The sequence below is a fragment of the Alosa sapidissima genome, chromosome 14 (assembly GCF_018492685.1).
Source record: "Alosa sapidissima isolate fAloSap1 chromosome 14, fAloSap1.pri, whole genome shotgun sequence".
Lineage (NCBI taxonomy): Eukaryota > Metazoa > Chordata > Actinopteri > Clupeiformes > Clupeidae > Alosa > Alosa sapidissima.
In genome coordinates, this window is record NC_055970.1 from 21,488,827 (window position 1) to 21,504,615 (window position 15,789).

Consider the following 15,789-nt stretch of genomic DNA (forward strand, 5'->3'; position numbering starts at 1 on the left):
CTTACCATACATATTATCTAATTTAAATGTTTACTGTATTGATGATAATTTATCTGCTTGTTTCCATCTTCCATGCATTTTTCTATGTACTTGTTTCTACCGTAGCACTTAAGGCTTGTATATATACAATTTCATTGATTGATGTATTGATAGTGTTAAAACATAGTTACATTTCTGGTTTGCCGAAATAAGTTACATTTTAAGAATTATCAGGTTTATCAAAGGCATGCTCTCAGAGTTGAGTATAATCCTGACTATGGGTATCATCAACATGATATAGATAGAAATGACTATGTAACTCTATAATGGTCAATAAATAAATTTAAACTTGAACTTGAATTCACTAAAGCTTCTGTTTGTAAGCTTTATTTTGCCAGAATCAGGACGTGGTTTCTTCTTAGATAGCCATGTGTGTTTACCCAGTGGTTATCTTAGACAGACTGTTGTCCAGAATGACTCAGTTGAAAACAAAAGTAATGCCGGGGGAAAGATGTGGAAAAGGCTGCTGATCTATAAGTGGATATCAGCCTGATCTTATCAGCACAGTCATTTGTTTTACATAATGTGGGCCAGTTTATTCCACCTTCAGCAACTGGCTAGATTGCATACTAATGAATGCTACCTTCCATCTATGCCAAGGAGACCTTAACTTTACATTTACCAAAGTCCTGCAACTCTTTTATTTACGGTTAAGGTATGAAGACAGATAGAGGTGTCTGCATCTTATTCCCAGGTTTTGTGTATGTGTTGAAGTTTTACCTGGAGAGTGAGATCCAAAGAGGTAAACATAGTGGAAGTAAAGACCTTATGATAAACCTTATTCATAAACAATATTTTTTATAGTGTTAGTAACAATAGAAATACTCTCAAGTTGCTTTAAGTAACATAATGCAGGTATTCCCCTTTTGTCACTTTTCAACATACTGGGTATCCATTTAGATTTTTGAAGTGCCCACTTCACGCGCCAACATTACACAGTGAAATACCAAGCATCTTAGGCTCACATCCTCCATCCTCCATATTGTACGTCAGTGTGCAACCCATGAGGTGATCTCCACTTCCCCATCAGGCCGGGGGTCCTGTCTGCTGATTGGCTCTGCGCCGCTCCACGCCGCTCCTATCAGATCCAGCGTCAGGACTCCTCTGCTTGTCACCGCTAGCTTGAATCATTTGCGTGGAGTGACAGGACTGCCTGCATTTCTGCTGGTCCTGATGCAGATAGCACTCTGTTCCCGTGGCGACGCATAACCTGAAAGATGATGCTTTAAAGGGCACCTGGTTCAGAAAGAACTTGCCCAAGCTTATCTCATGCAACTTATCCAGACTCAAGCAGTTATGACAGACATTTCAGAGGAATGACACCATTCATTGTTAAGAATTACATGACTTGCACCTTGTTACTTGTGACTTGTGTTAGAACCAACTTGTAGACATACTTCAAAGACTGCATAAAATGTAAAGGTACGAGTAAAGTACATGACACATTTGCTAATCATAGCAGGAAGAGGCCACTTTTTAAATATTTGCTTCTGTGAAAATGGTGCAAACTTGATATCATTCCACGTTTTGTGATTTTTCTTTTACATGGTGAGGATTGTGTCTTTGAAATGAGAAAAAAGAAACTATAAATTACTCTCGATTGAAGAAGTCAATCTTTTTACAGTGTGTAAATTATACTGGAAATGGACCAAAAAATGGGAGGAATTTTGTATTATTTGCAGAATAGAAGACAATCTTGTGAGATTTCTGTTTAAATGGCAACATATACAAACCGTGTACAAATTAATATTCTTTATTTCACATACATGTTATTATTTTTTTTCTTTTACTTTGACTGGTCACAATCTAAATGATTTAACAACAAAATGAGAAACTACTACACAACAAAGTCCAAATTTTGTTTTTGGAAAAAAAGTGATGTCATTTTCACTCCAGAGATGAAGACAGTTTGACACCAGGAATATGTTAAGGTCAAAGGGTAAAAAAAAGAAATACAAGATGACAAGTGATCCATGTGCATTTTTTTAAACATCATGATATCAGCAATATAATTAAAAAGTATGCTCTATTCTTAAACAATTTCAGAGTATTCATCATTGTTTTGTTCACTTTAAACCTCAAAGCATTTTGATAAATAAATGATCTTCATATTTTCATGACACCAACTAAAAATAGTATTCTTGACGTGGGAGTGGGGACTTGGAGCAGGGCGGGAGTTTAGGAACCTTACACACTCCTTCTAACAGATCCTTGCACACACCTTTAAAGCCCTTTCTCTTTGCTTTGAACAGATTCCAGTGTACAATATTGGCTTGACCATTGATTAGAGGGATGGGCAACAGTAAGTATTGGCTGATATTGTGTCCCATGGATGTTGCAAGAGTAAATAACAAAACAAAATATAAACAAGAAAGTGGGTTCGTACAAGTGTTTACATACATATACATAATAGATCATTACGTACATATATGCAAGAGCATGAAAGGAGAAGAACATACTAGGAGCCAACGTTCCACTGCGGTGAGGAAGCATGGCGCGGGCCACAACAAATAACAGTAATACTTTTAATTACAAAGATCCTCTGTACATGATTCGGCCACGTCCTTGAGCTCAACCATTATGGGTTTCTGGTGGGTGTACAAAGTGTGAAAAGTCGACAACCAACCAAGTAACTGTATCCTCTATTTGTTTCAAATATGCTGTGGCTGTCTCCTTGTAGTTATAGTCTATCTCCTTTTCCACAGCCAGTGCATCAGGAATATGCTGAGGACATTAAACTGAACATCCACGACTTGGAAAGTTTGGAGATCCTCGTGAATGCCTGTGTGGCAGTTGATTTCTCCAGGGGTCCCCTTTTGTTCCCCCCAAAATGCTCAAATATAAACAAAAAAGATTCAACAAAGAAAAACAATTCCACAACTGCATAATTCCTAAATTTGTAATTCCTGTTATTCCATGTCGACTCAGTGTCAGATCATCTTCATGTTGAAACGCCGTGGGCCTGCACCTTGATCCGTGCCGTCTGTGGACCCCCCGTTGGACTTGGAGCGGGGCACGTACTCAATATCAATGTTGTTTTTATGCTTGCCTTTGCCCCGGCTCCAGACGAACAGGAGGAGAAAGCAGAACAAAACCACACCTAGGAACGTGAAACAGCCCATCGCCGTGGAAACCAGGATGGTCTTTAGGTCCAGGCCAAAGGTCATGTTTGACGGCAGGGTTCCATTGGCGGTGGCGTTGGCTGCGTCGGTATAGAACTGGGTCCTGTTGGCATAGAGCGAGCCCAGGTTTTTCACCGCTAGCGAAACCCTGACCGAATCGTTGCCTGCGGTGTTGGACGCCACGCATACGTACACGCCGCCGTCCTGTGTCTCGGCCGGCCGGATCTCCAGCGTGCCGTTGTCATGGAGTGTTGCGCGGCCGCGGCTGCGGGTCAGGTGCTGCCGGCGCGGTGTCAGCCATGACACCACCGGGTTGGGCTTGCCCCGGGCACTGCAGTGCAGCAGGGCACGCTGACCCTCGTCCACCGACACCATCTGGGTCTTGTTCTCGTCGATCTTGGGCTTGATGCAGGTGACATGGTTGGAGTGCAGCGCCTCTTTGACCTTGTAGGGCCGGCCGCGGGGCGCCCCCTCCACTGGACTGCACTCGGGCTGCGCCTCGCCGAACGAGAGCGTGTGCGGCTTCTGCAGCAGCCACATCAGGCGGCAGTCGCACACCAGCGGGTTGTGGTCGATCTGGAGCACGCGCAGGGCCTCGGGCGACTGGAAGACGCTGATCTCCAGCGTGTCCAGCCGGTTGTGCGAGATGTTGAGCACGCGCAGGTGGGACAGGCCATGGAAGGCGTGCCGCGCGATGCCACTCAGGTGGGCCCCAGCCAAGTGCAGCACCTCCAGACGCACCAGGCCCTGCAGCATGGCCTCGCTGATGTGCCGTATCGGGTTGAAGGACAGATTCAGGTGCGTCAGGTGCGTCAGGTGGCTCAGAGCACGTGCTGGCAGCGCCGTCAGGTTGGTGTTGGTGATTGACAGCGTGCTCAAGTTCAGCCCGTGCAGTGCGCTGGCTGGGAATGTGTCCAGTGAGGGCCATTGGTCGATCTCCAGGTGCTGCAGCCGATGAAGTTTCCGGAAGGAGTTCTCCTTCAGCGCGCCGATGTTTAAGTGGCGCATGTGGAGGCTGATCAGGCCATGCAAGTGCGAGAGCGCCTCCTTGGGGACCTCGGTGAGGTTGCAGCGCTCCAGTGTGAGCGACTCCAGCACCAGCAGGCCGCTGAAGGCCCAGTGCGAGATGTAGACCAGGTCGTTGTCGCCCACCTCCAGCGAGCGCAGGTTGCGCAGGTCCTGGAACATGTAGTCCAGCAGGATGACGATCTTGTTGTCACTGATGTCCAGCACGGTCAGGTTGGTCATGCCCGTGAAGACGCCCTGCGAGAGCAGCTTGATGCGGTTGCTCTTGAGGCTGAGCGAGTGCATGTTGAAGAGCATGTTGAAGGCGCCCGGCTCTACGTAGATGATGTTATTGCCGCTCAGGTCCAGCTCCTCTAGCTGCGGGTAGGCGGCAAAGTCGTCCGGGTTGATGGCGTGAATGCGGTTCTTGCTCAGGTCCAGCACGCGCGTCTCGATGGGGATGCCATCGGGGATGGTCGGCAGGCGCTTCCGGTGACACAGCACGGAGCGGCTCTGGGCAGAGCAGTCGCAGCGGGCAGGGCAGCCCATGGCGGAGCCCACGAAGACAGCCACCAGGGCCACGCCCAGGAGCGGGTGCCAGCACGAGAGGGCGGTGTGCAGCATGACTCGACTCATACAGTCCACCATTCTGTCACGGCACTGCAGAGACAGAGAGAGAGAGGGAGAGAGAGAGAGAGAGAGAGAGAGAGAGAGAGAGAGAGAGAGAGAGAGAGAGAGAGGGAGGGAGCGAGGGAGGGAAAGACAGAGAGAGGGGGTGCAGGGAGAGGATGAAAGAGAAAGACAAAAAAGAGTGTGTGTAAGAGAGAGAGAAACAATGTAACAGAGAGAAAGACAGAGTGGTGAAAGAGTGAGAGAGAAAATAGAGAGAACACAGGACAGAGACAAGAATGAAAGAGAAAAAAACAACAAAAGAGATATCCAGTGAGGCAGAATAATTATTTAAGCATAGCATAACAGATTATAGCATTGCCTATCAAGACAAACAAGCCAACCCAGCCCAGCATGGTTTTGGAAGCCAGCAAATTTCTGCAGTCTATTCATTTGGATTTCTCTTTAAGAAATGTATGCATAAGAATTTCACTGGAGTGAAGGTGATCTCAGACAAATAAATGTACAAAATCGTGACTAAGTAAAGAACTGACGGCCAAGACTGACATTCTTGGACGTTTAGACTGTTCCAGGTACTCTGTGGACACCGAGTTAGCTAGAGTTAGTCAACTATTTTTGTTAGGTATGAACATAGACCGTAAGTTCAAACTCAGCCATGAGGGCGTTCTCTTCTTGTTCTGCTGTCAGTTGAAAAAAACAGACTGACCTTCCACTATCAAGCACCTCACCAAGCCATTGACAACACCTCCCACATCTACACATACTCCCTCTGTGGATGTCAACTCAGGCAAGCAATTCACAGAGCACAGACAGCAAATTGAATAAAAAAAAAAGCACTCAGAGGTTGGCATTGGAGGGTTAAGGGTAAACACTGAGGACTTTACGGTGTTTACTCGGCAGTCCATTTGGATGCCAGTGAGAGCAAGCTCCGTTCAGCCCACCGGGAGGGGCGAACTTGACCTCTGCTGTCCATCCTGAGGGTTGACCACCAGACCGGCCTGATGTATAAAGTCTGGGTCATGTTGACGCAGGTCACAGATGAATGCACTTCCTGATATGGGGGACGGAGTACTGAGCAGAGGAAGTGTGCAGAGTCACGGCTCCTGTGACCCCACGCTCTCCTGAGTTGTACAGCGTTGATGACCACGGTGTGTGTTGGTCATCGATATGGGACAGCACACCAGCTAAAGCCATTGCTCTGACTCCCCATGTTATGTAAACAGTAACACGATATTTACAAGCAAAAGTAAACAGCGGCACAATCTGAAGGCAGGTGCTAGGTGTTATAGAGATGGACATTAAATTAGTGAGATTACTACATGAGACTAAAACACATTACTGCATTATTTTAAATGGCTACTGTAATGCTACTGCAAACATAGATGGCAGTGGTGGTAATGGATAAGGATAATTGGCATAATGACGAGGACGATGACAGAGGCCATGGTTATGATGATGAGGGTGATGATGATTATGATGAAGGTGTTGATGATGATGAGGGTGAGAATGATGATGATGATGATGATGGTAATGGTGGTGATGACAGAAATGCTGAAGTATCAACTGATTAAAACCAAAAGCAAAGTCTGCCCACTGTGCCACACACAAGAAGTAGAGCACACTGGCAGACCACAGCAGAAGTGGAAATGTTTAAGCCCTGCAGCCTTAATGGGAAAGACACGGAATGGCTTACCACAATAAGAACATCATTTAGGGCACTGGAGAGTGGTGGTGATGATGAGTGGGGACTGTGTGTGTGTGTGTGTGTGTGTGTGTGTGTGTGTGTGTGTGTGTGTGTGTGTGTGTGTGTGTGTGTGTGTGTGTGAGTGTGTGTGTGTGTGGTAGTAATTTCACAGAGTACGGCAGGGGCTACACAGGCTAATGAGTAAACCTGGGGGGTAAATTAAATATGCGTCATTTAAAAAAATAAAGAAAAAAAAACTGAAAAAACGTCACAAGGTGTCAAAACAAATCCTGAATGGATGAAATCAGTGTGATGCTGGAGTCCCTGTATCGGTGGTCAGCACAAGTCAATCTGTATTTTGAGGAGACTGATGAGTATTCTGCTGTTCTGCTTCTTCCTCAGTTCAGAAACCATTTTTCATTTGAATATGATATTATAATATGATAGGGTGATGCACGCAGATGCAGATTCAATTCACACACACATTAGTTTGTTTGAAAGACACACACACACACACACACACACACACAAACAGAGACCACATTCGTAAGAACATGACAACTTACGATCATCTACAATGGCAACAACATACTTTCACTGTTCGTGTTACATTTGCAATGTGAATCCCTTGACTGGAACAAAATGTGTTAATTATAGGGTGTGATTCATGTCATTTCCTTTTTTTTTTATAAAAAATGCTCTAATTTTGACATGAGAGCACATATCCATATGGTTAGCACATGTTGCGTAAAAGAATGCTGTAGCCTGTGAGTCATGCAGCCTGATCTTCTGAGTGAAAAACAACATGACAGGTGTGAACACTGAAAGCGAAATGATCTCTCACCCTCCCACGAATAAAAAAAATAAATCACACACACACACACACACACACACACGCGCATACCATACTGGAGGAAATGATGGAGATAACAGGCCATCATTCTATCGAGAGCCAACCACTGCAGATGCTCCATGACACAAAAAGTCGCAGCTCTCCGAGACACTAGCGGACCACTGGACAACGGATCTGGCCCAGATGCCCCTCTTCCGGCCCGCACATGGCCCACACCTGCCCCTGAGACGGCCACTCTCTGGGACGCCTCTCGAACCAATCGGCCTCAGCGGCTCGGTGCCGAAAAAATAATAAAGGCACGGACTGAGAGCTGTCTCCATGGAAACCAACTGGTCAGCTCCCCAGGACTTTTTCTCCCTCTCTCTCTCTCTCTCTCACTATTACTCCCTCCCTCTCTCTCTTTCTCTCTCTCCCTCTCTCACTCCCTCACTTTCTTTTTTTGTTTTGGTGTTTTTGTTTTAGTGATTTATTTGCAAAATGACTGCGAAATAAACACCATTTTGTATTCCGTCCACACTAGCTTCAGCCTGGGTGGACAGACCGTTGGTGACCTTGCACTTACTCGCAAATTATACACAAAGATCAGGTAGGGAAATAACACTGGCACAACAGCACACCACAGCAACATGAGCAAGAAAATAAAATGGCAGCACATTTGTGGCTGTGCTCAGGCTGATGGAACGCCATTAGACATGTGCCAAGGACACAAACCAAGGGCTTCACTGCGCCGCTCATGTCTTAGTTAAAGCGCACTCCACTCCTGTCTAGATCTACCTGAGTTTGGCCTGTACTAAGCGCATGGACAGGGTCTTTGCCAGCTGACTGAATATTATGCACAGATTCCTTGAGTTTAGACAATACACATAATAAGGATAGAAACAAAATGGTGTTGGTGACCATGTTAACCTCTAGGGGGCAGAATGTGATCGCAGGGGCATCAAACACACTCAGCTCATTTGCCTATCGGCATCCAGATCATGCAAACCCAGCAAGACAAAAAACACCAAGCAAAGCACAAAGTAAAACATGTTAAATAAATAAATAAATAGCTAAATAAATAAATAAATACAAATGCAAAAACAAAGCCTCACCAAATGTGAGAGGCTCCTCAGCTAATGGGAGCCTCCCATGACTGCACTCTGCATTCCCCCCTCATAGCCCCTTCTGGCTTTCACGAGAACCAGCGCTTCATTCAAGTGCTGTTGATCAAACTCATCTCCGAATGTTATTCAAAGAGTCATGGCGCAGACGCACCAAATGAAAGCGTCTGTCAGCGCAAACCCACTGCATTATTCACTGTGAAGAGGGGAAATGATGGGAGGCTTGCATTTATTAGGCGAGAGATTGCACAGGCTCCACACCCCGCTCTGCAGAGCAAGGGAGGACGGAGTGCTTGATGCTTATTAATCGGCTGCGTGTTTTTCAACACCAAATCCTAATATAAGAGTTAATGCCTAAAAGAGAAAAATCAATAGAGTCTGTCAAAGCTGGAGTGTGACCGGTGTTCTCAAACTCTCTGAGACTTTCTTTTTCCCTCTCTCTTTTTCTCTCTGATTCTATCTCTCTTTCTTTCTCTCTGTATCTTTCTATCTCTATTTCTGTCTTTCTCTCTCTCTCTCTCTCTCTCTCTCTCCACACACATACACAGATGCACGCATTCACACACATACACACACACACACACACACACACACAAATGCAAACAGAGACAAACAATGTTATTGGAGTGTTAGCTCAGAGGTACAAAAATACACACAAATACAAACACACACAAACACACACACACCTGTATGCACAAATACGCACACACACACACACACACACACACACACACACACACACACACACACACACACATACACACACACACACAGTGCATCTCTCTCTCTATGGAAGTCACAGTGCAGCACATTAGTTGGCCCCCACAGCCTGGCGCTGATGTCTGCAGACAGATTGCGGAGCAGTTTGGGGAAGAGCCCGCACGCCTCCCCCTCAGACGAGTCGTGCACTGCACCAAATCTAACTGTGAAGGGAGTCATCAGACCCCACACAAAACCCCCCTGGCACAAACATTAGCAGCGAGGAAGTTTGGAAAACACACACTCGCTCACATTATGTCAAATGTAATGCGGTCCTTTCACGAGTTTGAAAGAGTTAGAGAAGGATAGGGAGACAAAAAGAGAGAGAAACCGAGAGATAGAGAGAGAGATAGAGAGAGAAAGAGAGAGTTGTGTATGATACACGTGTCTATGATGTTCTAAGTTGTCTTTTATTAACACTAAAATTAAATAAGAGAAGGTGAAATAGAGACAGATAGGGAGAGAGAGAGAGAGGGAGAGAGAGAGAGAAAGAGAGAGAGAGCGAGAGAGAAAGAGAGAGAAAGAAAATAAAAGGAAGAGTCAAGACCAGTGAAATGTTCAGTTGTTTAGTTTTGGACAGACTGAACTGATACTACCACTTTGAGGAAACCATACAGGAAGCGTGAATGTGATGACAGGTAATATCCATCCACAGGTGCTCCAGCCTAATGGCTACTCAGAGAGCCAAGCTATTCCTCTGCCCTTTTCAAAAGCAACACATCCCCTTTCCCCCAAACACGGCAATTATGTACATTTCAGTGCACATGATCCAAAGAGAGCTTGCTGTGGAATGTATCCATTTCCCCCACTGCCTGTTTACAGTTTAAAGAGACCACACAGTTGGGAGCTATTCATAGTCTTAAGTGACCTTACATATGGGGCAGCACATATCTAGCATGGACCATGCGCCCCCATCTTGTTAGCGTCACCCATTCTTCCAGCACATGATGGCAGTGGTCCCATCGCATGGCTGTGCCTGGGGGAGAGCCTGCCATCGCGCTCTCCGCTAGCCAGGCTCAGACTCAGACACACACGGACGCATACACACACAATCCACTCAAACCACCTCTGTGCACTAGAGCCGAAAAGACTGATTCCCAGGCCTTGCGTCTCACAGAGCAGTAAGTGTGTGAACGCACTGGTGCAGTGACTGACTGTCATCACGCAGCCGTGATCCCATCAGCCCAGTTCCCCGGCACACGCCACCATAGGACAGAGGTTCACCTTTCATGAATGCCGCTCACTCACTCACTCGGTTTCACTGCAGTCACAGGAAAAGATGGAGGGAGAGAGAGAAAGAGACATCTCACCATCATCTGTGCATTCTCCTATCTATAATCCAAGGCTCGTGGAAAGTCTTGCCTGTTGTGACAACTCTGATGATACCCCCCCCCCCCCAGCACATCTGTTGAGATTATTATTATACAGGAAATTATGCCTGCACGCTACGGTAGCTGTCAATAAAGTCAATTAGGTTTAATACTGAGTCCTTACTTCCTTGCTGGGGACTGGTTGTTAATCTATTCAACGTTATGCCTGCACAAATTTCTTTTCTTTATCTCTCTCTCTCTCTCTCTGTCTCTCTCCGTATGTCAGGAGAGGAAGCTGTGATGAGTTTTGCATGGCTGGGTTTTCTTCTCCTGCTATAAAGTGAATGAACAGGGACAGACTGCCTATCTCGGTGTAACAGAGCGAAGTTTTACAAGTTTGTCTTTTTTCCTGCCCTCTCCCCTCTCTGTGCTCCTCCATTAGACAGGACTGTAAGCTGCTGCGAGGAAGAAAACTTATCAGGAGACCCCCCCCTTCTACTTCCTGTGTTTGCCTGCTGGAAAGCCATACAGGATATTGAACCCTAAAGGACGCAGTACTCCCAAATCTATGTGCTCATAGAGTCCCCAGACACTTGTCAGTAATGGTTTTTGGGGGGATTTTTTCTCTCCCCGTCCTGGTGTTGTGGCCGTGGCGGAGGGGGCCAGTTCTGACTGGTTTTCGGCAACAGCACTTTGTACAGTGGGGTGGAAGCCGGCTTACGGAGCCACTGAACCCTCTCGAAGGGCCTCTTCCCATTTTCTGGTGTTTGGCCAAGTAGTTTTAGGATTTAGATAAGAACTTGGCCCCTGTGCAATCGACCGGCGTGCGAAAAAAGCCATTTGTGAAATTGCCATGTGCCCCCATATCTCCTCTCCCTCAAAGGCTTGTCAATCTGTTTGAAGTGACCCTGGGGCAAAGATCATCCCCACGTAATGTGATGGTTTTTCCTCGTTCCGGCTGGGTCCCGGTGGAGTGGCGGGATTTTCTCCTGCATTTGATGTGTTTACCGCTGTAATTAACTCGACTAGCCCCCCTTTCAAAGTGAGGCCCAAACAGGGATGTAACCCGACACGCAAATGGCTAAGCATCAGCCATTGCTCACATAACTCCAGTTATGCAGCTGCCAATTTGGGAGCAAGTTTGGCCGAGATCTGAATCAAATCATTTCACTCAGTGATCCATGGATAGGAAAGAAAAATGCAAGCATGCAAAATGCGTTGAGGATGTCAAGAGATTAACTAAATATGACAGTAGGGAGAACGGGGTTAAAAACAGAATGTTGCACCTCCCTCTGTATGTATATAAATGGTGATTTGATAAACACAATTTCTGTTTGCTTAAATGCATGAATGTCAGTGTTCTGTCATGAATTTGCAAGGCAAAACACATTCATTAAAATGCATTATACATGCCACAAGGGTGTCTAATCACACAGTGCTGGCATGGTCAGTGACAAATTAATCATGGCTGATTTAGAGTGGTGTTTCATAGCAAACACAGTTTCTTACTCTAGTTTCAGCAGAGCACTCTGTCAACACGAAGAATGTCCCAGACAAGACCACATACAATCTAAAATAATTTTGTTATATAGACAACCACCAATGCCAATTCTGCTCATATAGAGAGAAGATAGTCAAGAGAATTGGAGAAATAATTCAACTCACCAACAAATCACCAACCTAATATCTAATCACTGACACTGACTGCAGCCTTCAACAAAAGCATTGATTTTGTTTGTTTGTTTTCAATTTGATTGCAGCACTGGAAATCTATTCCAACCTATTAGCATTTATAACTATCATAACTATGTAATAACCTGTTATAATGATCATAATCCATACATGAGCTATTACAGCAGATGCTGTTTGTGTGATTACACTGGCAATCCTAGTAATGTACTGTACTGGGTTGCTGGGAACATATTCACATATTTACTCAATAAATACGAGTTGTAATATCTATTTTAGATTAGGGTGCTGCAGTCAAGCCTAGAGGAGCCTTGGTAACATGCCACTGCTAGTGCTGTGTAATATCACCAAAGAGCAAAGTACCCTGTGCAAAGAACACACATTTAACCCTCAAACACTTTCAATAGTGATGTGCATTTATTATGAGCACTGCACAGTTATTCCAATCCTGTAAACCTATGATCTGCTATGACATGTTCACAATAACCTATAAAAGGTAAGTCCTATGAACGTACAGTATGCAAATCACAGGAACACTAGCAGCACAAGATTCATAAGCACTTTTAATTGCAAATATGTGTCACTTAAGAGTCATAATGCTTTATCACCTCCTCATATCACAAAGAAAAATAAAAGATTAGAAGTTATTAAGTTATCATCTCCCTTTAATGAGCTCTATATTTTCTAATGACACTACCCTAAAGGGAAGAGGTAATTAATGGGCAGGTTAAAGCAAGGGGAGAGAGAACAATTAACCCGCCATTTATTAGTGGCTGTCTGCATATAATCACACAGATTGGTTTAACGAGAAGACCCACAATTCAGGAAGGTTTCTTGTTTTATCCCTTTTTGGAGTGATTTATTTACAAAGGGCTTTCTTGGTATGAGATGGGCTACAAGCCCACAGTGGCCGCTCCATTCAGACACCCTCTTTCAAAATGTTTATTTGTTACATTTATGGGCATTTCTGTTTAGCCTGTGAAATCCTATCCACAAAGCCTCCCCTGTTTTAGTAAGCCTTTTGGCTGCCATGCTGTGCCAGGCTAACCCAGGAATAACAACTGCACTGATTTCTAAATCCACCACTTTCTAATCCGGAATGACTGAAACTTGACATAAGATAATTGTTGTCCTTTTTTTATCCTGGCTAGCTTTTTCCTGGAGAATAAATCAGTTTTGGACTCGAGTTTAAAATAAAAGACCACACAACACTCTTTGCTGTAGGTGCAAATAGCACCTTGCCAAACGCTCAAGGATCCTCCTCTGTGAGTGGAGATCCTCCTCTGTTACTAGCAATACATGCCACATGCTCTTTCAAAAGATGCTTTTTTAAGGAGCTTTCTTATGATCTCTCATAGATTTGTTTGCCAACACCAATACATTTACAAAGGACTGAACTACAGCCTTGCAATAACCATTGAATTGGTGGTGATGTGAAGTTCCCAAACAGTAGAAAAGAAAGCCTTGGGTGATATTTGCATGATACTCACAAGATGACCAACCACTCAAATTCATTGGTCCATGGGAAATTAAATGGCATTAATTAGCGATGAACCAATTAACTGAGAGAGCAGCTGCCCCCTCTCCTGCCTTCTCAGATAACCCTGTAGTTTAGGAACTGTGGGCCATCGTTATGGATCTCAGCAAAGCTTCTCTCTCTCCTCACTGTTCGGGAAAAGCCCACAGAAAGTATTTAACATCTTGACTTATGGTCTTAATCCCATGTTAAACAGTCATTAATTAATGCCGGTGAACTTTGAGGGAGAGAGGGGTGGAACTGGTTGCAAGCACAGCGGCGCGGTTTTGTAATTAAATGTTTTAGGATTAAATTCTAATGGGTGCCTAACTGAACTCGGCTCTGCAAGACGGTGTGCCGAACAGGCTTCTGCTTCCATGCCTGCTGGCCTGGTGGCTTCCAGGGACAACGCCAGTTTTCTGCTAATACAAATTCGTATTGACAAATGTATATTATATTAGAGTGACATTGTTGCATTGTGATTATGATTTCTTTTTTTTCATGAACACAAATTGTCAGTGTAGTAGCACACAGATACCTGTACTTGTTGGTGCTCTCACCCTGTTCCCAAACCTAGCACTGGTATGTGGTACATGCACACTGTCTGGCACCCATGTCATTACTCAGCTTAATTACTCTCTATTACTGTACCTGTACTCTTCTCAATGTGGGCAATGTCATGAACTCACTATTCTCCAGCAGTAGGCTCATCATACTTAACGCACACTTAACAATGTCATTTGGCTTAAAGGTAGCACTTGATATTTTCATTCACGATTTGCAATAGCAGCACAGTTGTTATGGAAGTTTTTCTTTACTCCTTCCTCATTCTGCCTGTAGCTTTGGCCCCATGGTGTCATGCTCTCAACACATATACTTCTTTAATGTCCGTTTCTTCAAAAAACAACAGGCACACTTCATACTACTGCCTGTCTCAGACTGTGGTAAAATCTTTAACAGGGAAGTAAATCCATCAGTTTTTTAGGGAGAAACTGCTATTGATCATGCCTTAAGGAGCCAGTGAACGGTGACTTGTGACTTGACATTGATCGCGACCTGACAGTGACATCTCAGTCTCTTCACTCAGCAAGGCCAGAGGCGGGCACAAGTCTCAGTGCTGAAAGGCTCATGGACACACACACACACACACACACACACACACACACACACACACGCACATACACACACACACACACACAAACACAAACACACACACACACACAGGCACACACACAATGACGTCAGTTAGTCTCCAGTTAGCAAGGCCAGAGGTGGGCACAATTCTCAGTGCTGAAATGCACATGGGAAAAGCTGATCAAAAAGCCGGGCATCAACAGGGTTCCTAGCCAAATGCTGAAGCAATAACCACTAAAACGCACACACACACACACACACACACACACACACACACACACACACACACACACACACACACACACACACACACACACACACTGTAGTCCCATGGACTCTGATGAAGACACAGAAGTGTGGAAAAGTTAGTCTATTGCTGTGCAATAAAAACAACTAAATCCCAACTCCAGTACTCATCCTCCCTCTCTACATGATCGCTGCTTTCCCGTGAAACGCGGTGGAACTGCCCTTTTTTAACATAGGAAGGGTATTTAATTCTTGTGACACTATACCAAGAACATAAGGATAACCTCATTGCTCAGAATAAAAGCAGGTCAACATGAAAGTGGTAACAGATACTGGTGCCTTTTGTGTTTCTGAATTCCTCGGCACACATCCAATAGCAGCCAACATCTTCCCTGCCCCCTGAGCCCGCACAGCTTGCCCAACCATGGAGCACTCCAGGCAACTTACTGTCTGTATCACAGCACAAGGTGGGAGGATTTTACTGGCCGCTGTTTGTGAGAATCAGAGGACTCCACGTCTGAGGTGTTGCTAATGTCACGCTCGGATGACTGAGCCTCAGGAAGTGAGAATAAAACATGTTTAAGGCACGAGCTGCATGACACACACACACACACACACACACACACACACATAGAGAGATAGAGAGAGAAGAGAGAGAGAGAGAGTGGTGTAGAGACACTTGTCTCACAGGGGCATTTCCGT

At 45.0% G+C, this 15,789-nt stretch overlaps 1 protein-coding gene across 6 annotated transcripts in view; it reads right to left on the bottom strand.

Annotated features, from left to right (window-relative positions):
• Positions 1-1,776: 1,776 nt before the first annotated feature.
• lingo2 (leucine rich repeat and Ig domain containing 2) overlaps positions 1,777-15,789 on the bottom strand; it is a 258,806-nt gene continuing 244,793 nt past the window's right edge. For all 6 annotated transcript variants that reach the window (XM_042062156.1, XM_042062157.1, XM_042062158.1 and 3 more), the window contains one exon: positions 1,777-4,826. In XM_042062156.1, the coding sequence (XP_041918090.1) occupies positions 2,970-4,814 (1,845 nt within the window). In that variant the 5' untranslated portion in view covers positions 4,815-4,826 and the 3' untranslated portion in view covers positions 1,777-2,969. The remainder of the gene's footprint in view (positions 4,827-15,789) is intronic.